Source organism: Dasypus novemcinctus, chromosome 19 (assembly GCF_030445035.2).
Source record: "Dasypus novemcinctus isolate mDasNov1 chromosome 19, mDasNov1.1.hap2, whole genome shotgun sequence".
Taxonomy (NCBI): Eukaryota; Metazoa; Chordata; class Mammalia; order Cingulata; family Dasypodidae; genus Dasypus; species Dasypus novemcinctus.
The window spans coordinates 17937631-17961894 of NC_080691.1; the positions used below are offsets into that span (position 1 = coordinate 17937631).

Consider the following 24264-nt stretch of genomic DNA (forward strand, 5'->3'; position numbering starts at 1 on the left):
CAAGTTAAAGATTTAGTTTTAATGTTTTATTTCAGGACAATATTGGCATTAATACTGAATAAACTATCTAAAATGATAAGTATATATAGCCAGTACTGTTTATTGAAAAATAGAAGTTGTTACCTTGAATTATTGTGAAATCTATTAATCTTTGGAAAAGTCTCCTTCAGCAATTTTCTTATTTTTTTAACTTAGAAAATTTTGACAGAAGAAAATTATTTGGTTTTCATGATATGTGTAAGTGGGATATAGCACTGACCCGATACGTCCGTATCTTCTGGGGGACACACGAAGTACCTCTTAGGTTCTTCTTGTTCTATGCTCTGTTGAGCAAAGTCAGAGAATTCTCTTTCCAGTTGGTCATGTCACGATTAGAGTAAATAGTTACTCTATTTAGTGTAAAATATTGAGAATATTTACAAGTGCAGCAGTTACTTTGAATGATTGAAAAACTGATTCACATTGTTCAGATTAAAAGGAATACTATATGATAAAGGTGAGTTGTGTAGAAAGCTGTCTGTGATTTTAATGTTTCTACGTGCTCTTTTGCTGAAAAAGAAGTCAGTTTGGTAATTGTAGAGCCATTGACCTTGATGTCGAATGCTAATTATACTTTTTTCCACTATTTTCACGCAGGAAGCTTTAGAAGATCGTTTGGAAAGGATTAACCGGGAACTGGGTTCAGTTCGCATGACACTAAAGAAGTTTCATGTTTTGCGCACCTCTGCAAATCTTTGAGATTTGTAGCCATTAAATTTTGAGACATTTTTGTTTGCACTAATGTATAATTATGCACTCAGAAAAGGCAAACTATTTTGTACTCTTTATAAGCCTTCAAATAGTTTTACAATCATGCTCTTCTATACACTTGCTATTTTATACTTCAAATGGCCACATATTTTCAAGGTATTTTTGTTATGCTCAGGAATCTCTTGTATATTTTACTATTTAAAAAGTGTTATTTTTAAATAGTACATGTCTCCAATTTATATCAAGAATAAGCAAATGTAAACAGGGAAGCAACTTGTTTCTAAACAAATAGTGTTATCCTTTTACACTTAACTTTGCATACCAATTTTATAAACTTATTCTACATTGTAAATATGATTCGGGTGTCTTTTTTAAATAAGTGCTTAAAACAACAAGCTTCCATAATGATAAACTAATATATGCTAAATGCAAAAACAATTATAGTATATAATGGATTCAATTGTGTTGAGGTTTTAAAAAAATGATTCAAGTCTTGTTTGAAACATATATTAGAGTGAATATTAGCACAGTAATAATGGAATATTGGAAAGTTTTGAAAAACTACATGAATATAACTAATTTTGTTTTCCTAAACTTTATTATTTGTAAGGAAATAAAAATGAAAGGGAGGTAATTCACTAATTTTGTCATTTATGAAATAATTTTAAGAAAACAATGGGAGAGCTGTAGTTTTCTGACCATTGTTTTGAATGTAAATTCTGTCCCACTGTTGATAATAAGTTGGCAGATAAAGCTTTGAGATATATAGGCCCCCCACCCTAGTCAGGTTTTTAGGAATAGCCTTGGTTTTCTTAATATACCTGGCTTCAGCTGTCAAAGTCATCATCCAGTCATTTTAACCCATCTCCACCCTCGACTCCCCAGGACCCCACCCTTGCCAAAAAGGGGGGCGGTACTCAAAACCTCATAGCAGGCACTGTAAGAACACTGTTTTGGACCAGCGCAACCCATAGCTTGGTGCCTCTCACTTGGCCTTGCTAGAGGGCTCATACCCATGCTCTGGCAGGGCACTGTGGCTCTTGAGTCTCTGCTCTAGGGTAGGGAGCACTAGCAGGTATGAGTTGACTGTTGGACAAATTTGGGCTGCCTCACCGCCTACTTTTCAGTGACCAGGCAGAACCCTATGCCCATATATTCAAACTCCACGTGTGTTGAAACTTTCAAAATTGATTCCCATTGACAATGCTCAGGTTTTAGATTTGGTTTGCTTTTGAGCTTTTGTCCTTATGAGGCTCTCAGTATAACCAAGCCAAATCCAGATATTCCATTAGGGCATATATATGCCTTAGAGCAGAGATCTCCGATTGTCCCAGTACCCTTCACCAAAGCTTCACCTGGCTGATATCCAGGCCAGGTCCCCATAACCATGCTTTCTTCTTTCAGCTTGTGGGGATTCTTACCAAAAAAGGGGCACGTTCTGACAGCTGCCTCTTGCTCATAACCATGAAATGAATCTTGCTCCTCGCTTCTGCAACCAGTTGAAGACTGGGCTAGTGAAAAGTAATTTCTCAACAACAGAATCAAGTGCCTTTATTCTCGATATTTTTCCTAGCTTTTAAAGAAAGTCTATTAGAGAAAAGAGAAAGTTCATTTTACTCAAATTCTAGTACAGCTTGTGTCAGCACTAGTAAAGACTTTACTGATGATATGCCTTTCTTTAATGTGTTTCTATATATGACATTAAACACTGTCTTGAAAATTCTTAGGATATTTCATTGTTTCCTGCTTTTATTGTAAAATCTGCCTTTTTAAGAATAAGGAAATTGCCATTTCAGAAGAGATTGTAGTTTATCGTGTCAAGTAGCTATCTTCTTAATACCCTATGTTGGCTTACTCCAAGAAAGGTATTAAGCCCCATCAAAATGTCTTTTGTAACCTCTCTCTTGGAAAGCATATGCTTTGATATTTTAAGTATGTAGTAGATTGGAAATATCAGACACTTAGAAAAAAAAAATTTGTTCTTTCTTTATAGCTATGAAGAGGTAAACTGAGGAAAATTCTTTCAGCTGTTTTTGCCTTTGGTACTCCGCAACTTAAAAGTAGGAAAGTTTTCAATCTTAAATAGCCCCAGGGAGGTAAACTATTTTTGTTGCCCTTGGAACTGTGCCACAGTTAGTGAAAAACCTAGTGAATATTTTGCCTCTGGGTAGTGCCTTTAAAAATGCAAATAGAAAGTGAGCTCCCTCCTTTCCCTTGGATCCCCTTACTTTTCCCCTTACAAAGCCTCTGTGGGAGCTACAGAGGTGAAGAAAAATGCCCAGAGTCCCAAGTTAGAATTCACAGGAAATGTTCCAATTGAATTAGGAGTAGATGTAGCTAAAGTGGCACCACCAGGACTCCACAGCAGCTGGGGCCTGGCAGAGTGGTGTCCCTCAGCTCAGGCAGAGACCAGCTGAGTGGAGAGCGTTTTTGATGAGCCCTCCTCATCAGTAAATGATGTGAATGAAATTCTTATCATTAAGGAAGATTATATAAAGTGCCTAGTGTTTAGTAATTGTTCAATAAATGGTACATTTTAGATTCATTCTGAGCTCAATAGACTTTTGAGGTAACAATTTAGTACTTGTTAAAATAAAAAAGTAGATTTGTATCCCGAGCAATTGACTTAAAAACTAATTTGGGTTGATGTTTCTCACTTTGTTGGTTCACGTTTCTGCAAAATAACATGAGCTTTCCTGGAGTTTAAATGAGCTTCATCCTAGTGTGGTGGTGGTTGTGTGTGTGTGTGTGTGTGTGTTTTGAGACTAAAAAAATTGATACCTTGTTGAGTGTTAGGTCAGAGAACACTTTGATCTTAAATAAAATTGGTGAGTTTGGGGTTATTTGGTGTAAAATAACCTATTTTCCTAAAGATTATTGCTGATGTAATAAAAATGTTCCTTCAAATGTTCCATAATTAGACATGTAAAGGTGATGGCCCATGAAGCAGGATCACATGAAGGTAGTGCCTCCTGCTGGGTATTAGAAGATATATAAAGATGATGAGGTTTTGTTGTTTTTAGAGTTTAATGACCAACTGAAAACTGTTCCTTTTTTTTTGCCTAAGAAAGCCAGGTGCTTTGCTGAATTCTATTTAAATTCTGAACCCTGCACCTATATATGTAGCAAACTTGACGTTTTTGTCATTTTTATTTTTGATGCCTCAAAAGCATTTTCAGTAAATTTTAACGTGCCACTTATGTTGCAAATCTTTAAGAAGCTTTAAAAAATAAATTCAGAGGAGCAGTTGTAGCTCAGTGGTTGAGTGCCTGCTTCACATGTACAAGGTCCCAGGTTCAATCCCCAGTACCTCCTTGGGTGGGGGGGGGAGGAAAAATAAATGCATACCTAGTGCCCTTTAGTAATCATAAAATTAACTTGTATTTACCTATGTCATGAGTGATTGCGTGTGGTTAGGAAATTTGTAGGCCAGATTAAATTGATGATATCGAACAAATTTTCTTGGAAATAATCCCTGGTCTGCTGAGAGTTTTGTGACAGTTTGATTATATGCCAACTACACCAGTATTCTTAGGGCCTGTATTACTAAACTTTTTCCTTCCAGAGTGTTTTATTTCAATAGATGCCTCTCAAATAGGAGGAACCAAGCCATAAATTTGCAATTGCTGACATGATATACTGTGTCATCACTATTACTACATATTTTCAAAGATAATTATGTTTTGTTCACATTTAGCAATTTCACTGTAACAGTGACCAATGTGAAAAATTTGCTTCATATATAGTGCTTGTTAGACAAAGATAAGTGCTTGTTGCAGTTTTTTAATCTAGTCAAATGTCAGAGTAATGAAGTTGTAAGCTCTATAAGAGCAGGGACCATGTCTTTTTCGTTTTTGCACACAGTCGCTCAATAAATATCTGTGGACATGAACTGTCTGGTGGTATTAGTATCTTCATACTGGCTCACCGTGAATCCTGGGCATACAGGAGTCGTCTGAGTTCAGGGTTACCACGGTACTTACTCAGGTGGCAAAGAACGTCCTTCTGGTGAACTGTGTATTCTCCAGAAAACTTTCTTAGTAGGTCTTGGGGCACCTCTTGGTGTAGGGAAGGAACTGAGGGCTCCATATTTGATGGTACACCTTTACTGATCAGCGCAATCATATGACAAGTTGTGTGTGGGTTTGTAATTCTGTCAAAGTATAACTTACCTATCTAGGTGACAGGTATTTTTGAGGTGAGTCATATAATGCTGGCTCTCCTGGCCCATTCAGTCCCCAATTCTGATAGTTACTCAAGGGGATGAACAGCCTTCTATGGTTTTTCCATCCATGATATGACTATCTCAAGTCATCTTGGACTACTACTTTGCTTTCAGCTGACACTTGCCCTTCCAGGGTAAAGCATTCCATGTCTTCTGTGAACCATGTAAGGAAACACTTAGTGATGGGTAACTATCACTAGGTTTTAGGTGTGTGCCGTTTCACCCCATTACTTCAGATTTGGCAAACAAGTCCATCCATGGTCAGTGTAAATATATACTTCATGGTTTTCAGTTTCACTAAGAGTCATGGTGGAACATCAAGATGAAAAAAGCTATTTCTGATCCTTCTCTAGTCCCATGTCTTGCCCATTCCTCCATCCTGTCGTTGTCTTCCGGCCCCACCCCCACCCCCGTCTAGAGATTCAAGCTATTGTCTTGATATCTGATATTATTGTTGCCAGTATTTTTGATGACCAACAAGTATTTTTAATTTTTTGGCTCATAGGATAATTTGGTTGGGGTCTTGAGGCAAGAACTCCTTGGTAGCTATTTCTAAATCTCTGATCTGTAACTGATTAAGTTCCTAAGCACCTAGGTTTGGGCTTCAGTCAAGTTACCTTTGGCCTGTCCATAATACCAAATACCTTACGAAGCCTTGCAGCTCGTTCCCCGTGGTTTGCGGCTTTACTCCCAAGGAGTACCTGGTGCTATTTTAGAGTCATGGTTACTTGAGTCTCCGTGCCCCCGCCCCCTCCCCGTGCATTTAGCTCTTCCAGCATTAAGTCTGGCGGCGGCCGAGGAGGTCCTGGAACACGGGCCTGGGCTCAGTTGAACCTCACCCCCTGGAATCGAGGCCCCGACCTCTAGATCTGGGGTTACTGGAGACGAGCCAGAGCAGCCTGCCCCAGCCCGGCCAGGCTCGCCGGGCGACGAGCCGGCCCGGGGGCCAGAGCGGGAAGCCCGAAGTTTGAGCGGGTTCTTCCGGCCGAGCCCCGCGCCCTGGGCGGGCGGGGCGGCCGGGGCCGCCGTGGGGACTCGCCGCCCGCGCCGCCGCCCTCTCGCGTGGCCTGACGGAGGCGCAGGCCGCCGCCGCCGCCGCCGACTGAGGGAATGCGAGCGGGGCCCGGCGCGCGCCGGCAGCAGCGGCCGCTGGGGCGCGGCGGCGCGGCGGAGTGAGGTGCCAGCCCGGCCCCGCGCGCTCCTCCGCCCGGCGGCCGCCCGCCAGGGAGCCCCGCGGCGGCCCGCACGTGCGCCGGCCCGGCCCGCCGACGGCCGCGGAGCATGCCCGGGGGCGCCCGGCGGCTCGCCCGAGGCCAACTTGCGGCAGCGGCGCGCCGAGTCGCGGAGGGCGGGCGGCCGGGCCGGGGCCGCGGGGCGGGCGCCTCCCCGGCGGCGTGAGGCGGCGGCCCAGCGCGCAGGCAGAGGACGGAGCCCGCGGCGGCGGCGAGCGGGGTGAGTGTGTCGGCAGCGCGGGGCCCGGAAGGCGGGCGGGCGGGCGGGCGGGCGGGCTCCCTCCCCCAGGCCCGCGCCGGGCCCCCGGCGTGCGGGGCGTGCGGGGCGCGCGGGGCGGCCGCGCGAGCCTGGGGGGCGCCCCCGGCCGGCCGGGAAGCACCGGGCGGCGACCGCGGGAGCCGATGCCGGGCCGGCGGCGCGTCTGAGAGGCCCCGGCCCCCTGCTCCGCCGCCTCCGGTGCCCCAGCCGCAGCGCGCCGCCTCGGTTGGAGGGAAAAGTGGGAGCCCCCGGGCCCGGCCGCCCCGAGGCGGGGAGAGGGTGTGGCGTGCCCGGGGACCCCGGCTGGACGCGGCGTGACCCCAGACTCAGGAAATCACCCCGGAGCCGGCCCCCGGTGACTCACTGGCCTTGCGGACTGTGCCCAAAATGCTAATTTCTGAATTTCTGTCGGTCACCGCGGGGTTTGGGATGTGGGGCCCCCCTCCCCGAGTGACAAGTGGCACAGTGGTCAAGGGGCAGCTGTGGCTGCGAGACTGGGCCTGCCCGGGTCCGACTCCCTCTCGCTGACAGGGCAAGGAAGGGGCGGGTGGGCACAGCCCCTGCTCCGGCCTCGGCCCCTCCCAGCCTGCAGCCGGACATCTTTCAGCCCTGGCCATGGCGGTGGGTGAAGGGGACCTAAGGTTGGGGTGTGGCCCAATTTAGGACAAGGTCTAGGGCGGCTGTGCCGCCTGGCCCATCTCCATGCTGAGAGTCTCCCCTTCAGGATGGGGTTAATCGGAGGTGCCACCTCTGTTTTAGAGCTGGGCAGCTTCCCCTTCCACACAGCCTTCATCCTTCTTATCAGCGCCAGGGCCGATGGGTAGCTTGGGGAGAGGGGAACTTGGGTCCAGTGCCCCCCAGGCCCCTGCTGCAGTGATTCTCCTCAAGAAATTCCAAACAGACATTCAAAAGAAACTGTGGGCTTGCTCTGTCAATGTCATTTCAAGGCAAGCCTCTAGCAGGGTCCCCTTTTCCCCGGACTTGCTTCCCCTACATAAAACTTCTAGTTCCCTCATCCTATGCTGCTCTCTCTACCTCTGGAAGATGGGCTGGGGCAGATTTCCAAAGACTGGGATCTACCTGCCTTCTCCCATCCCGGATCTGTGTTCTTTAAAGGAGACCTTGTTTGAACATTTTTCGTTGCCGGTTACCAGTTCTCTCTCCAGCCCCCATCCGGGAATCACCAGGGCTGCCAGGAAAGACTCCCCTTTCTGCGTGGAAGGCAGTCAAGGCTCTCCTCTATCTGAATCTTCCCTCCTGCCTGAGGCCCTGCATCATTTCTCTGCTCTGAGCTCCCACTGCCTCTTATCTGTGTCTGGGTCCCTCTTATCACTGTCTGCCTGCCTTATTTCATAGTTACTTTTGTGTCTGGCTTATCTCCCCTGCTGGATAGTGAGCTCCTGGAGGACAGAGGTGGAGTCTGATTCAGGTCTGGTCCACAGGCCTGAGTCAGCACCCAGTGCACTGTCAGCCCTTGATGGAATAGAAGCCCCCTCCCACACGAACCTGGGAGACCCTAGCTTATCTGGCTCTAGGACTGTGGCTGTTAAATTGTTGAAAAGACTGGATTCTGTGATCGGAAGACACTCCCAGCCCCCTCCCATTGCAAAGAGAAACCTGATGAGTTAGGAAGAGCTGTTTTTTGTTGTGTTTTGTCTGGGGAGTGACTTGCCAAATGAACAGGACAGTATAGGACAGGCTCTGCTCTGAAGGTGGCGGGTGCAGAGGTCACTTTCTCTGGGCAGTGGGTGTCGAATGAGCCATTCTCTCTCCCAGCCTGGGAGGCAGGAAGATGGAGAATTGGAGTGTGGGCTTGGCTTCCAGGGCTGGCTTTACCCATCGCTTGCCGTGCACGCTTAAGGCCAGCCACTTGGTTTCTCCTCATGGAATCTGAGAGAAATCGCTCCCATTTCATTTCTCACGCTCTAAGGTCCAGCCACCTCAAGCTACCTAGAGTTCGTCAAAGGCATGGTGCTGGAGTCCTGGTCCACTCCCCCTCAGCCTTATCAGCTCCCCATTCATCGAGGCCCAGTCTTGCCTTTGGCCTCCCCAGGCCGCTCGTCTCTGTCTTTGTGCCACCCTGTTCTGACTTACCGCTCTGAACGGCAGTGTTGTTTCTGTATTCCCAGTGCCCGGTACATGGTAGGCGCTCTGGAGAACATCCAGCAGCTAGCCGTGAGCGCACCAGATGAGGAACTGCTACGAACCCTTCCAGTTCAAAGTTGACTGTGTATAGGCTTTCTTACGGGGATCCAGCTTTGCTTCCCTCCCTGTCCAGAGGCTATTTTAAAACCAGGCAGATGTTCTCCTAACCATCCCATCCGGTGAAGTCTTTCAAGCTTGGTATTCTGAAAAGAACCAGTCATGTAGATGTGCAGTTGTTTTTAGAGATTAGCAGAGGAAACTTCTGGTGTTTCAAGATCACCGCCTTGCTGTTTTTAGAAAAGACATGGAAGGCCATGTGAGCTTGGTTTCACTCGCTTTTCTGTGGTCGTAGATTGAGGAGGCTTGTGTTGATTAGGGGGGCCATCGGATGCTTGCCCGCCACTTTTCACCCCTGCTTGGATGAGCTCAATCCCAGCCATTGTGGAGCTCAACAGGATTCCTTGTCGCTGCACAGGGATGCACGCTCGTGGTCTTTGCACAGCTTCTCTTCTCCATAATCATTTGGTCGATGTTTATTAAGCCTTTGCTGGTACTCACCCTGGGATGTTATAAAATAGAGCCAGGGCAAATCTTTATTTGGTTTGCTAGGAAACCATAATCTGGGGCTTGCCCCTGCTTCAGGCCTCGTATATCCTGTATGAAGTTTCCTTTTAGAATTTAGGCAAACTTCGCCCCCTCTGAGAAACCAGGTTGCCTCTTCCTTTGATAATGAAGAGAACAGTGTAGAAGGACAACATGGACTCTTGGCACATAGGCACCCCACAGCGTGCACGGGCTTTCCCAGGCACCCCTGCAGATTAGGTAGAATCTCCCCCCATTTCCCTCAGAGAAAGAAGTTGAGACATGGGCAGGGGTTGTGATTTGACCAGTCTCTGAATCTGTACCCACTTCTGCCTGACTCCTTCTCTACCACACTGGCTTTCCAGCAAGTTGTGATTCCCTCTTCTCTCTGGCTTCCAGGATGCTCAGAACAAAATGTGATATTCCGTCTAGCAACTCTATGCAGTTACGTTCATGGTCAGCATATTTATTTCCGCTTTCCTTTATTGTCTGTATGTGTGTGTGTGCTTCTGTGTAAATCTTATCTCTGTATATTCTTTACAAGCCATCACTTAAGGTTTCTGGAAATTAGTGGACAGGTAACAAAAGTGAATGCATTAATTGACCTTGCACGTCCTCGCCAAGAACTTCCAGAATGTCTGGGGAGATCCAGCCCACAGGTAGCACGGATCGTGTAAGTCCTACTTGGATGGCAGTACGAGTTCATTGGGAAAGGTAGTCAGGGTTGTCTTTCTGGAAGAGGTGACATTTGAATGAAGCCTTGAAGAAGGGGTAGAATTGTGGTAGTCTACAGCATTGATCGAGGTGTGTAGGATTTATGGTATAAAACCTGTGGTAACAACAATGCCCCACCCCCACCCCCCACCCCCCAGAACAGGTCTTCTGGTGTGAAAGGAGAAAAAGAGGGAAACCCGGCAATGCCTCTTCAAATCCTCAGTAGCCTTGCTGGAGAGTCTGAGAGCACTGGAGCTGGGAGCGCCCCCGCCCTGTTAAGGATGAAGATGAGTGGCTTGCCAAGACCCTTCCGCGGGCCTGGAGCCCAGTCCTCTGATGACCGCTTCCGCGCCCTTTATACCTGGCGAAGCAGTTGCCAGTCCTGTACATTGGCCCTTTTTTCTGTATACTGGGTGTGGGGGGCGCTGACTTCCTCACACACAGCCTGGCGCACACTGTGACAAACCCGTGCCCCTTCTTATGGGCAAAGACGTAAGAAGTGCTGGGAGGGGGCTGGCCTGTGCTCGTGTTTCCCATATTAACAACTAACCCCGCCAGAGGGTAAAAGAAAATTAATCCAGGAGGAGGTCCCAGAACAGAAGAATCAAAAAACTAAGCAAAGGCATGGGGGGAAGAGCAGGGAGAAAGCACTGCCGATGGCTCGCCTCCTTCACAAAGATGATTTTCCTTGTGTGCTCTTGCCTTTTCCCTGTTCCTTGTGTAGAAAGGGGTTGGACACAGGCTCTGTGTCAGGGAGGTCAGAGGTCAATGTTAGGGCCATTAGGCAGAGTCAAGGGTTTAGGGCAGGGCAGAGAGTTACCAAGAACCGCAGCCGGGGGAGGGGGCGCGTCAGGGTGTGATGCTCTTGCACCCACACACTCTCCTGGCCTTCCCTTGAGCTCCCCAGCCTTCCTGAGAGGGAGGCGGGACTGTGGCCTGCATTTTACAGGGGAGGAGGGAGTCGCAGACGTAAGGGCCAGCCCAGGCAGAGGCCTCCCCGCCTTTCCGCTCGCCGCCCGCCCCAGCAGCTCCTCCGCGCTCCTTGCCACGGCATCCCCTCACGCTCAGTCACGACTTGTGGGACGGAGGCTGGGGCCCCAGGGCGAGCGGCGGCTGAGGTCTGGGACAGGCCTGCTCAGGGGTGCCCCCTCGCCCCTCGCCTCGGCAGGGAGCGCTGCTGACCCCGTGTCTGACCCGCAGCGGGGTGCTCTGCTGAAGGGCGCGTAGGGCCCGAAGGGAGGCGCTGTGTGGGGAGGCGTTCCTGGCCAAGGCAGGCGTCAGGCCTCAAGGCCTGCTGGGAGCTGCACAGGCGCCATCTGGGTGCTCCGAGCTTCCCTTCCTGCTCTTGACGTCCCTGTAGAGCGCTGATTCCTGGTGCCGGGTCCAGGCTTCTCCCCTTCTGCCTCTGGGGGCTTCCCACCCGCTCTCCCTGGCCCTGGCTGACCCCGTAGCTCAGCCTGGCCGCCACCAGGGTCACCGGCCACCCAGGGGGGCTCGCCAGGCCCGCCAGTGCCCGGCAAGGGGCGGTGGGGGGGGCTTTCTCAGCAGGCCTGGGGGTCATACCTCCCGCCCGCGCTCCTGACAGCCTCTTGAAAGCAGTTTTGAGGGAGTTGGGGGTAGGCACGGGGTGTGTTGGGGACGAGCTCTGGCGGCTCCTGCTTTTCAGCAGCGAACAGCTTTGACCGGCATGCGGTGGGCCGAGGGCCAGGGCTCCCCTGGGCCGCGTGGCTGTGGCTGATGGTGGCTTCGTGGCGCTCTGGAGAATGTCTCTGTTCTCTTCCCCTCTACTGAGGGGAGGGCCCATTAATTGCTTTTCTTGGCGCTTTGTAAGAGTTGACTTTTCACTTGTGCGGTTTTTTTTTTTTAAGTGGGAGAAAAACCAAACATTTTTTGCAATTAGAATTTTCCCCTCTTGAGTATTCGCATTGAAAAAAAAGCACTTAAGCCCTTTGAAAACCACACATAAGCGAGGCTTGCCGAATGGGGGACATTAAATCAGAGCAGTTTCGGCCAGACACCGAGGCGATTCAGTGGGTTACCGTGTCAGGAAACAATTATTTCCCATTTATTTTGGGTTTGCTTGTCGCAGCATATTTCAATTAGTTCATCACTGTTGTGCATCTAACAGGCCAAACGTTTATTGTGGTTGAACCATCTGGTAGGTGGGAGGCCTGCAGCCTTCCCGGGCTCAGTAACTACCAGCTTAAAGGAAATTTGTTTGATGTGTTTGAGAACCCAGCGCTCCAACACCGTGAGCTACAAAAGCCTCAAGCGTTCCAAAAGCACTTTTCACTTGTTCAGGCGTCACTTGGACCTAAGTAACCCAAGACTTCGTTTCCCCGGGTGTGACGTTTTCCAATGCAGCAAAGCAAAGTTTCCAAGTGGCTTATTTAATTGGTCTGGAGCGTGATTTGTGTCAGTCCAGCGCGGAAGGGAGCGCAGCCGTCTCTACGTCAGGGGACGTAGCCTGTGCGTTTGCTCCCTGGAGTAGCCACGGATGCGCGTCACAAATCCCTGCCACGGGTGTGCCTGGGAGAGCTGCCCTGCCGGGCTATGGAGGAGGCCGGCTTTGCCTCAGGCCCCAGCTGCGGGTGACTCACGGTGGCTCCATGAGTTCACTGTAACGACTGCTCGGCTCGGGCGGCTTTGGAACCTGCACGATCCTTCCTGCACTCCTTTGACACCAAGGTTTCATAGCCCCTGACTTCACCCATTTTTCATGTTACCTCCCCTTGACCGCTGGGGAAACGTCCTCTTTCCTGAGGAACGTTCTATCTGGCTCTCCAGCAGGGGGGAAAAGGAATTAAGAACCAGGCGAATCTCGAGAGCCGGAAGGAGCATTGGAAAAAACCGAAGTTGAAGGGTTTGACCTTTGCAGGCAGAGGAATGACTCTCCACTTTCCTGAAACCCTAGGATCGCAGGCTGGGCGGGGCCGCGGGCTGAGAGAGGGCTTGAGGCCGAGGACTCGGCTGGTGAACAGGGGGCATCTGGTCCAGCCACCCAGCCTGCCCTGTGGCTTGTCACTGCCAGGCAGGTCTTTCTGGGAGAGGTGAGTGACCCCAGACCACCCTCAGCCAGACTGGTTGTGACTCATGCTGCGGTGGACATCGGCATCCAAGTGTTTGTCCAGCCCCTGGCTTTCAGTTCTCTTGGGCGTGTACCTACGAGTGGAATTGCCCGGCCACATGGGAGTTCTCTGCTCACTGAGGAACCGCCAAACTGTTATCCGCAGCGGCATCGTTTGATTTTCAGACCCATCAGTATTTCCTGGTCCAGGTCATCCTGAACCCTTTTCAGTTTGGGTTTGTTTGCCAGGGCTTTCTCCCTTCTCCAGGTGGGGGAAGAATTCCTCTTCTGCTTGTTCTGCAGCCTTTTCTTTTCAAAGAGCTCAAAGGGCCCCATGGTCCTACAGCACCTTCCCTGAGACAGGGCCCCATGCCCTGGGACCCCTTTCATTTACAGGGTCTTGAGGCCCAGTTCTGACCGGTCACCCAGTCCGGCAGCCACTGACCCAGGCAGGCTGGAGGTCAGAGGCCAGGGTGGGCCAGGCCCGTGGGGTGTCACTGGGGACTCGGTGCTTTCTCTTCCCAGGTGTGAGAAAAACTTTGGACTGTCCGTGCTCCTGCTGGGCGAGCAGACCCTCGGTGAGGGGGTCCTTTCTGTTGGGGGTAGGGTGCGGGTTTCTGGAGTGGGCCGCAGCCCGGCTTCTCACCTGGGCCGCAGCCCGGCTTCTCACCTCCGCGCCAGGTCAGCTCAGGCTCCGCGTCTCCCCTCCCGACCTCACTTTTGGCCTTTTTCTTGCCCTCCAGCTCCTTAGACAAAGAGCAAGGGCTCGCAAAGCTGTGCGTGGGAGGAAGAGGTAGCAGAGGCAGGTTCCTGCTAACGTTGCGCTCGGGGAGGTGGGGGAGAGGGCGGGAAGGACCCGGCAGAGCCCCGCAGAAGCAGCGCTTTCAGGAGAGAGGGGGTTTTGACTTCAGCTCGGCTCTGGGTTAGGAACTACTGAGAAGGATTAGAGCAGCGGGGCAAGCTGTACCCTTTCCTAGAGAGCAGCCCTTGACAGTTCATCGCCCCTCCTGTGCCTGGTTTCTGCGCCCCCCTCCAGTGGGGGGAGCATCCTGCCTCCCAGGCATGCTCCGTGGCTTCATGGAGATGACGACCATGAGCATGGGTCTGTGTACCCCTATGAGTGGGGCCGGCGTGGGTAAGTCTTTATCAGTCCTGGGTATGCAGGCCAGGGTGTCTCCCAGGGGCTCACCTGCCACTCCAGATACCCGGCAGCTCCTTCCCCAGTGGAGGTTCCGGAGCCCTCGCTGGCTCCAGGCAGCGTGCCCCGGAGAAGGCTGGGGAGACGTCTCCTGTAGCACGGGCTCCTGGGTCCCGGCGCTTGGCGTTCCAGGAAATGCAAGCCAGGAGGATGACATCGGGGCCCCCTGGGGTGGCTGAGTCAGAGTGGAAAGTCAGCCTGCAATTCACTAAGTCACACTTGCCTTCATTAGCCTAATTAACTTTCGATGTGAATTACCTCCATGAGCCGACATGAAATCCATTATCTGCCGTGGCCGGTTTCAGGCGCAGTGGTGCCTAGGAAGCTGGGCCGTGCATTTCCATATTCGCCAATTAAGGGTGCTTAATTATTAATTTAGGGCTTGGTGAGTAATGAGGAGTTGTATTCATCCTGCCCTTTTTTTGGAGACTTTTAAGGCAGTTTATTTTAAGGCAGGCTTAAAATAGTTAATAATTGTACTAGGGATCTTAAGTTGTGATCTTAAGTGGAAGATAAACCGAGGCTGACGGGTTGATTTGTCACAAGTCGCTGTAGGTTCAGACTGGGGGAGGACTCAAGGAGTTCGAGCGGGGACCCTCCTTTAGTACGAAGTTAACTTTCGATTTTTTAAATTCCTGTTTTTCTAAATGAGTTTTTAGATTTTTAAAGCGATGTTAATGTTCGTGGTAAATTCTAAAAGATAAATTTTAAAAATCAGTCTTCAAATATATAAAACGGGAATGAGGGTTCCCCCTAACTATAGACTCCTATGTTCCCGCCCTCCCCCTTTGTTTAATTTTAGTTAACTTCATCCGCTAAGTAGGAGGGTTTGCTCCTGCCTCTGGGAAGGGTCCAGCCCTCATCTCGGGCATTTCCCTTGACTTCTGCCCTTGGGGTCTCCTCATTGGCGAGGTCAAGCTTAATTCACCTGCGTGAGATGCAAGCTGGCTCAGGGAGCTCCGGCCTACACAGAGCTGGCGCTGCCAAAGGCCGTTTTCCACCAGAATGTTCATCCACACAGTTAGGTTCTGAGGCTACCACACAAACGCACACACGGCCCACACATGCCTCCAGATTACCGAGCCATCGTTCCACAGCGGCTTGTGCTTTTTGGGAGCTTACTCTGAGCCAGGTGCTTATCCCACCCCATTGTGTAGAAGAGAAAATGGAGGCCCAGAGAGGTAGAGTGACTTCCTCAATAGACTCAGATCTATAGTCTGGCTCTGAACCTCGATGCTGAACTGCTGCTTTAGGCCGTTTACAGTACCCTGGGCACATTTTGGAGTTGAATTGGCTTTTGAGGGCCCACCTTGGACTCTAAGCATCAGGCAGAACTTCTTAAGTGGGAAAATCGTCCCATAGTGCACCTGGAGAAGGGACCACGTCTTCCTTTCAGGGCTGGAGGGGCACCTCCCGAGGCCCGTCTTGGACGTTGGTGTGTACAGGAATGTTGGTGCCAGGGGGCAGAGCACCCTGTTCATGTACGAGAACTTACCCACAGCGAGTCGTTTGTCAGGACGCTGCAGGTCCGCACCGGGCGAGGGTCACACTGTGTCCCCGGCGGTCCCAGCTTGGGGCCTAGCCCCGCTTTTCCGTCTTGGCCCCCAAGCTTGGCCAGGCACTTGTGCAGCTGGAGCCCAGTCGGCTATCCCGCCATCAGCCCTGCAGAGCAGGGGGCGTTTCAGGAGGCGGAATTTTATTTCTAGCCCCACAGCTTCTGGGATTCTGTCACTATGGAGATGCTGGGCTGGCAGCCCACCAGGCTTCTTGCTTTTCTTGCCAGCCAGAAGAGGGTCCGGAGCCCTTCCTGGAGCAAGGTTCCCCAGGCAGCCTGGGCTTCTCAGCAAGAGCTCAGTCACCTTGTGTGTGTGTGTGAGAGAGAGATGCTGTCGTTGACGATAATGAGCCAATGGGCTTAATACTGCACGGAGACCAGTGCTCACAGCTGCCGTCTTGTGCTTTGGCTCAGCTCTCCCTGAAGGGGAGGGCATCTGGAGGCCCAGTCCAGCCTTGCTGTGTGGCCTTGGACTGCGTCCCCTTCCCGGGCCTTCACTTCTTCACCTGACAGGTTGGGGCGTTAATTCCTGCCCTTCTGCTTCTCTGGATCTGGTGACATTAACAGTAGACTTGGGCGTACTTTGAAAGTATATAGTGAGGGACAAGCACTGTGTGGGTATGTGCATATGTGTGCATATATGGTACACAATTATGCTGATGCCAAGGTGTCAGTAGCTTTAGTAGATTATCTAGATTTTTTTCCACTCCTTTGTCTCACAACATTCCCCTGTGTTTTGGCTCCTCCATTCAAAGGCAGAAGACAGAGGAGGTTGAAGCATGAAGTATTCTAGTCCTTTCTATAAATTATAAGAAAAGATATATTAAGGAAGCAGGAGACATTCCCCCCTCCCCTAAGAGTTTATGAAAATCCTCTCTCTTCCCATGTGTGTCATCGATGCCCGACCTGACCTCCGGTGGGAAGTGAAACTTGGAGTGTTAGTGCCTCTCTTACAGTGAACACAGAGTCTCAGAGTGGCTCAAGTTTTTGTCCAGAGTCACACAGCCAGAAAGCCCCAGAGCTGGAGCTCTGATTTTCTTGGGTCTAAGCCCCTGTTCTTCCTGCTGACCTTTGCAGAACGGTAGGCGTTAAAGAGGACGTGCAGATGGGTTTGTCAGGCAGCGGCGTCTGGGCTTCTGGGCATTTGCCTTTGCCCTCCCCCTTAAAGGTCAGGTGACAATTTATCACTTGGATCCTCAAGCCGCTCCTGAGGCTGAACCTCACCTTGGTTTTGCATTTTTGGAGCACCTAGCCTTTCCCAGGTGCTGGAGAGGCGGCCCCTGTACCTGTGGCCCGGCCAGAGCCCCCAGCTCAGCCACTGGCTGTGCACGCTGGCTCGCTGCTCCTCTTCAGCGACGGTGTTCTGGCAGTTGACAGCTGAGCCCTGTGTACGTGTGAATGACATCTGTCTGTGTGAATGACATCCGTCTGTGTGGAACACTCATGCACCTGACGCTGGGCCTGCACTTTTATGGCTCTTGCTTGCTCTCAGCAAGTGGAAAGATAAATACCTCTCCAAAGAGCAGATGCCAACCGCCTGTGTTCCCTCGCGTGCACAGCCGAAGAGCCACTGGAGGCAGGTGTCTCAGCCCGGAGGGCACCAGGCGCTGGGGGTGCGAGGAGGCAGCGTGCAGCCCTCCTGGATTTGCAGTCCTGCTCTGCCGCCCTCCGCTGCGTGACCTGGCCCGGGTCACGTGCTCGCTTGGCGCTTCTGTTCCCTTGCCTGCCCCTGGCTGGCCGTGAGGTTTACAGGAGAATGCAAGTGAAGGGGCCTCACACCTTGCCAGGACTCACTAAGCCCTGAGTACCGGCAAGGTGCACCATTGGCAGGAGCCACTTAATAGTGCTCGGATCCTTCCTCGCACTCGGCTCCCTAGAGAGGCCATGGTCACCATCCGCTGGGACTGCTTCCATCGGGACCTCAAGCTCAGGCCCGGTTACACAGAGCCCTGGAGGTGCAGAGGAGGCTGGGGGCTGCCGCAGGGCGGGCCGATGGATGGGGTCAGGGGGGACTGGCTGAGGGCCTTTCTATGGAAACCTGGCTGAACCGGGTACCTCCCAGGCCCCTTCATTGCCACTGTTGTGCAGCTGAGACACTTGTGGGCCAGGAAAGCATGTCCTTGGGCCCCATGCAGGGGGCCTCATTCCCAGCCTGCTCCCCGGCCTTCCGGGCCAGCACTTATCTGTCTAGTGATCTGCAGCCTTTAGTCCCTTCCTGCAGGGCCCAATTCACGTTCCGTTCCACTGGGCCTCAGCGGGTCCTGCCTGTGGCACACATGGATTCACAAAGCACGCTGCTGCGCGGCCGGCGGGGAGCAGGGGCCAGTCAGAGCACACGCCTCCTGGGGGCAGGAGCCGTTGGTTTGGGTTCTCTGCCTGGGCCCCGGTACAGGCACGTAGCAGGGGCCCCGGACACCACGTGTGGACCAGTCTCAAAAACATTGGCCCACGATCTCATATTGGGAGATGTAGCAAACGAAAAAAGAGGGGAAAAGCAAAACAGCATAGATGCTTTCTATAGATGCTAGAAAAGTATTCGATGAAGTTCAACCTCCATCCCTCTCAGAAACACACAGATTGAAGAACAGGTGCAGATTTCAGTGTGATAAAGAACATCTTAAGGCAGGAGCCACTTAATGGTGCTTGTGGCCCCTGCTAGCCGCAGGTCCCTAAGTGTGTGTTCAGGAACCCGGTGCCACATCTGGGTGGCTTCAAACGGTAGGACTTCATCCCCTCCCAGCTCTGGAGGTCAGAAGTCTGAAACAGGTGTCGCCAGGGCCGCAATCCCTCGGCAACCTGCAGGCAAATCCTTCCTCTCCCGCAGTCTGGGGGCCGCCATCCACCCTGGGCGCTCCTGGGTTACCGCGGCACCAGTGCAGGCCCTGCCTCCGGCGCCTCTTCTCCGCTTCTTATAAGGACACAGTGGTATTGGATTACGGGCCCACCCTGCTCCGGCATGACCTCGTTCTAATTAATTCTACCTGCAAAGACCCCAGGTCCAAATAAGGCTCCGTTCACAAGTTCTGAGGGTTCGGGCTTCAGCGTATCTTTCTGGGGGACGCAGTTCAACCCGTAACAAGTACAGTGTTAAAGAAGAATTCTGGGGTCCAAAAACACTGCTCCAAGAGGCATTTCCATGAGAGTCAGCTGCAAGACAGCAGTGCCCTCTCGTCTCCGTTCCTCACCATTGTGGGAGCTCAAGCCAAGGCGGGAGTTAGGAAGAAGTAACGGGACTTAACTTTAAGAAAAGATGGGTGCAAAATTAATATTTTTCAATGGCTTTAATGGTTATCTTTATTTTCAAAGTAGACAGACCCAAAAATAATGAGAAGGAATCAGACAGCGGCCAGTTGTAAAATAAATAGGCAAACGCTGTCATTCCCCTGTGCGAGCCGTAAACAGTTAGCTCGTTTAATGGGAGGAAGCGTAGAGGAGGGGCACCCGCACTCTTGGCGAGCCAAGAACTTCTCTGGCTGGAGATTGGAGTGGCACCCAGGCCGTTCGTAGGTGGCTGCCAGGGTCTCCTTTGCCTCCCTGGAACCCAGAATCTCTAGAAACGTGTGACAGGTGTGAGCACGGGGTGCTGCAGCCCGTTTCTCGGCACTAAGCCTTGCACTTAGGGTTTCAGCCGTGGAAGTGTGGTTTGGAGTTAGGAGACTCGGGTCCTGGTTCTGGTTGTAGCAGTTAATGGCTGTGGTTCAGGATGTTACTTAACCTCCTGCACCAGAATGTTCTCACCTGGGAACGGGACCCTGAGGAGCCACTGAGGCTGCTTTGAATGTTATTTGCACACTGGACAGTGTTGTTACAAAGGCTGCAAGTCCACTGTTCCAAACTCAGCATCCAGCACGGAGGGCCTCCTCGGCAGAAAGCAGCCTTAGGAAAGGTGAACCTTGGTGCATCCTCCTAGATGGGGCGCTCAGAGTTTCTCTCTTGCTGTGATTCCTGCCCTGGCCGCCCTGTCGAGCTGGAACGCGGGGCGGTCTTTCCATGAAACCCTAGGAGAAGAGCCTGGCTGTTGGGAGTAAACCATTAACCACTGCTAGAAACGGGCACCGACACTGTCATGTCATTGTCACTGGTACAAGGACACCTCATGTCTCCAGCTTTGTCGGGAATGAGGCTCCCTTCTCGTTTTCCCAATAATTTTCCTTATCTTCCTCAAAAGCATTTCTTGCTTTGTTTTCAATAGCATAAGCTAGATGCAGTCAGGACCTTCAGGGACAACTGAGTCATTCACAAAGTGGGGCCACGCACTGGGAAGGGGTGAGGTGCTGTGCCCTTCACTCACGGGCGCCCTACTTCCTTTGTGAGGAATGCCACCGCCTCCCTTTGTTTTTTCTTTTCCCTCCTCTGTTTGGTTTTTCTGCTTTTCATTTTCTGCCTTGCTTGTATGACCACCCACGGGGGCTTTTCCTGTGAAGCCAGCGCCTGGGCCCACTCATTCGCCCACTTGGCGATGGGTGGCAGGGTCGCGAGGGCCACGGGGCCAGCCATCCCACGCTGGACGTGGGCCAGTCCCCTAGTCAGCCGTGAACATGATTCTAATGGCTTTTAGGTCTGCTCTTGATTCTTTAAGAATGTAAGTTCCATGGAATTAAAAGGCAGACAGTAGTGTGGTGTCACAAAATGTATTTTAAAACTCTTTGGATAAGTAACACATTATACGTGGAATTAAATTCAAAAGGTACATGGGGAGAAGTAAGACTTCCTTCCACCCTTACCTGCAGTCCCCTGGTTTCTCCAAGAGAAGATCTAGTTGCTGGTCTTTTGTGTACGCTGTTCAGGGAGGCTCCCTGCATGTATACGATACACACGCACGCACGTGTTTAAGAGCCAACACAAATGGCTGCATGCAGTTCTGCACCTGCTCTGCGATGCTGACGATACGTAAATCCTGGAGGCGATCCTCTGTCGGCCCATTTGGAGCCGCCTGTTCTTTTAACGGTGGGCTTGCTCTCCTGCTGTCCGAATGTACCCTCATTTGTTAGACGGTTCCCTGCTGATGGGGTTTTAGACTATGAACCCTAATGGCAGACAGCGCAGCGGCGAGACCCTGGCACAGGGGTTCACGCACACGCACACTCGTGCCTGGGGGCTCAGTTTCCCGGAGTACCATTGCTGGGTCCTTCCGATAGAGGTTGCTTAATTGCTCTCCATAATGGTCGTACCAATTTACATTCCCACTTACAACGTATGAGTGTGAGGCGGTGGTTTTCAGCCTCAAAACCCCAGGCAAGGAAGAGCTTGTGAGTCAAGTGGGAAGTTGGAGAAAACTCCTCGCGTGTGAGAGTCCCTTCCGCCGCGGAGGGCAAGCTGAGGCCGGGCTCCTGCTGAGCTGCCGAGCCACGCAGGTGGGTTCCTGCCAGGAGCGTGCTGAGGCTGGTGGCGGAGGGCCTGCAGGCAGGCCAGCCGCTCCGTCCCCAAGTACCTGAGACGCGCCCGGTGCTTCCTGGACCCTGCCAGGTACAGTGCTCCAGCCTCTGGGGAGCTGATGTTCTGGGGGGACCTCAGTAGGCCTGTGACTTGGTCTCACTGACCTGTAAAATGTATAAAGAGTATTTTGCCAAGGAAGGGCTTTATTTTCTAATCTTTTTTTTTTCACTGTGATAAAATAGATAAAACATAAAATTTGCCATTTGACCCACTTTACACGTACAATTCAGTGGTATTAATTACATTCACAGTGTTGTACAAAAATCTCCACTATCCATACCCCCCGTTTTTTATCACCCCATCGCCTCTGTAGCTGTTGAGCAGTAACTCACTCCCCCGCCCCCGGCCTGTAGTAACCTCTAGCTATTTTCCGTCTCGGTGGATTTGCTTACTCTAGATGTTTCATATAAAGGCAGTCCTACAATATGTATGTGCCTGGCCTTTTTCACTGAGCATCATGTCTTCAGGGTTCATCCACAGTGTTGTGTGTGTCAGAACTCCTTTTTATGGCGGAGTAATATTCTATTATGGATAGACCACATTTTGTTTTTCCAGGCATCTGTCGATGGACACTTGGGTTGTTTGCACCTTAGAGAATTATTTTTTAGAAAGCTACCATTGGGGAGCAGATATGGCTCAAGCAGTTGAGTGCCCACCTCCCACACGGGAGGTCCCGGGTTCGGTTCCCTGTGCCTCCTAAAGAAAACAAACAAACAACGTGCAAAAACAGCGAGCAAAAAACAGAACAAGTGAAAACAACAAAGAGCTACCATTTACTATAACCATCATCTCATGAAAGGACACAAAGAAGTAGAAAAAGTACAGTCGAAGAATACAAGGAGAATAAACTGAGCTGCTTGATTAGCCTTTCCCCTCAGCCCTGTGCTTCTCATTTCCCCTTGGCCTGGGGAGGCTCTGGCGCGGCTGGCGCGGCCTGCTTGCTGGAGCGTGGGAGCCGGGGCGGGCTGTTGACAGTGCAGCGGGCCGCAGGCTCACCACGGCCTCCTGGGTTCCGAGCTCGCTTGGGCCTGCAGTGGCCTGTGTGGTCTAATGTCCGAGCACATCATCCCCCACTGAGACCCGGGAAGCCTGGACTGAGGCGTGGTGTCAAGACTTGGCTATTCCCCCATGTCGAAACAAGAGGCGCGCCCCTGGCCTGCCGCAGAGGCTGCCGCGGGGATCTGTGAACCTGGTACAAGTGAAGCACCCGGGGACCCGGGTGTGATCTGAGTTAAGACTTTCCTCTTCCCAGGGGTTCAGACAACTTTTACAGAAAGAGCGTTTGGCTAGCCCGGCCTGGAAGCAGGTGAACAGAGAAGGTGTCTCTTCAAAGCACTTGGCGGCACGGCAGGTGCTCGCAGCAGGCATCGAGGAGCCGGCCAGCCGGGGAGCGCTTCTTGGAGCCGCCTCGGGCCTCTCCCGGGGCGCCAAGGGTGTTCCCAGTGAAAACCGTCGTCCCACACCAGACTCGTTCTCAGGAAACTCATCTGCTAGGCCTCCTCGGGGTGGAGGGTGTGGTGTGCCTCTGCGCCCCCTCACACAGCCAGGTGTGCGCCTGACAGGGCCTGCCCAAGGGCGCTGAATCTGCCAGGGTTTTCCGGAGAAACAACCAAGAAGATTTCTGCATACACATGTGTACTGCAGATTTATTTTAAGGAATTGGCTCGTGTGATTTGGGGGCTGGCAAGTCCAGAATCTGGAGGGGAGGCCAGCCAGCTGGAAATCAGACAGGAGCTGACGTTGCGGTCTTGCTGGAAGATCTCTCCTTTTCTGGGACACGGGCTTTGTGCTAAGTCCTTCGTCCCGTGGGATGAGGGCCACCCACACTGAAGGCGATCTCCTTAAAGTTAACTAATTGCTAATGTTAACCCCATCTACAAAACGCCTTCACAGCCACACCCAGATTTGTGTTGGACCAAACAGCTGGGCACCAGAGCCTGTCCGAACTGACACAAAAGTCACCATCGCAGGCTGGGACTTTTCCGCACCCTTCTCTTTCCCTGTGTGAGACCTGCGGTCCTTGTCTTCCTTGAAGCGCTGGTCCTGGGAAGGCCAGTGACCTTCGGCTGGTTCCACGGCCATCGAGAGAGCCCTTGCCCTTGGTCTGTGCCCTGTGCGGGCTGAGAGCTCAGGACTTGTGGAGCGGGAGTCACTCGAGCTACGTAGCCGAACCCTCATTTCACGTTTAAAAACCAGCAGCAGATTCCGAGAGGAGAGGGGACCCGCCCTGGGCCACTCAGCCCGGTGGGGTCAGAGCCGGGACCGGAACCCGGTTTTTGGCTACCCAGGCCCTGACACCAGGGTGGTGCATCTTAAAGCTTGAAAGGTATTTGTTCTAAAAAAAAGCTGTAGGTTGATACATGACAGCAGCAGAGCTCAGAGCCTTGTCAAGGTGCACCCTCCAAAAGCCCTGCACCAGTCACGACGGGCGCCTGCGGTGAATTTCCGCTTGACTCATCAGTTGTCAGAAAGCTAACCTGGTTTACGGCACTAACGGGCGTTGTGACTGCTGAGCCCACAGCCTCCGCCTGTGGGCGGCCACGTGGGCTTCCCATTAAGAAAACCGATGCTTTGGAACCGACTTCGAATGGAACTTTTTTTGTGTGTGCTAAAATTAAGAAAATAATAATAAAGCAACCCACCCAACAACCCCCCCCCAAAAAAAAACATGTTTAATGTTGACCCAGAAAAAGCTCAGCCTGGTACTAGGACTTGGTGGAGTCCTGTGGACAGAGCAGTTAAGAAACTTTCCATCTAAGTGAGGTCACCATCCTCGCTGTGATACCTAGTCCTTATATCCATCTCCCGAGTGTGACAGTGTTCAAATAAAAACAAACTGTGCCGAATTTGCCTCTGTGACCCCTGGAGAAACCCCCAGGTGGCTGCAAAATCAGAGCTGTCTTGCCAAGTGAAGTCTCATTGGGAACTCTTTTTTTTTAAGATTTTATTTTATTTTATTTTTTATTCCTCTCCCCTTCCTCCCCCATTGTCTGCTGTCTGTGTCCATTTGCTGTGCGTTCTTCTGCATCCGCTTGCATTATCCAGCGGCACCGGGAAACTGCGCCTCTTTTTGGTTGCATCATCTTGCTGTGTCACCTCTC

General features: G+C 51.6%; 2 protein-coding genes across 22 annotated transcripts in view; both read left to right on the forward strand.

Annotated features, from left to right (window-relative positions):
- Positions 1 to 4642, forward strand: part of MPHOSPH9 (M-phase phosphoprotein 9) — a 68436-nt gene extending 63794 nt beyond the window's left edge. For all 18 annotated transcript variants that reach the window (XR_011646476.1, XR_011646477.1, XR_011646478.1 and 15 more), the window contains one exon: positions 637 to 4642. Coding sequence is in view for 13 of the 18 variants with exons in the window: in XM_058281279.2 (XP_058137262.1) it covers positions 637 to 738 (102 nt within the window). In the remaining 5 variants the exon portion in view is untranslated. The remainder of the gene's footprint in view (positions 1 to 636) is intronic.
- A 1654-nt stretch (positions 4643 to 6296) lies between these two features.
- Positions 6297 to 24264, forward strand: part of PITPNM2 (phosphatidylinositol transfer protein membrane associated 2) — a 143394-nt gene continuing 125426 nt past the window's right edge. For all 4 annotated transcript variants that reach the window (XM_058281288.1, XM_058281296.1, XM_058281295.1 and 1 more), the window contains exon 1: positions 6297 to 6427. The gene's annotated coding sequence lies outside the window, so the exon portion shown is untranslated. The remainder of the gene's footprint in view (positions 6428 to 24264) is intronic.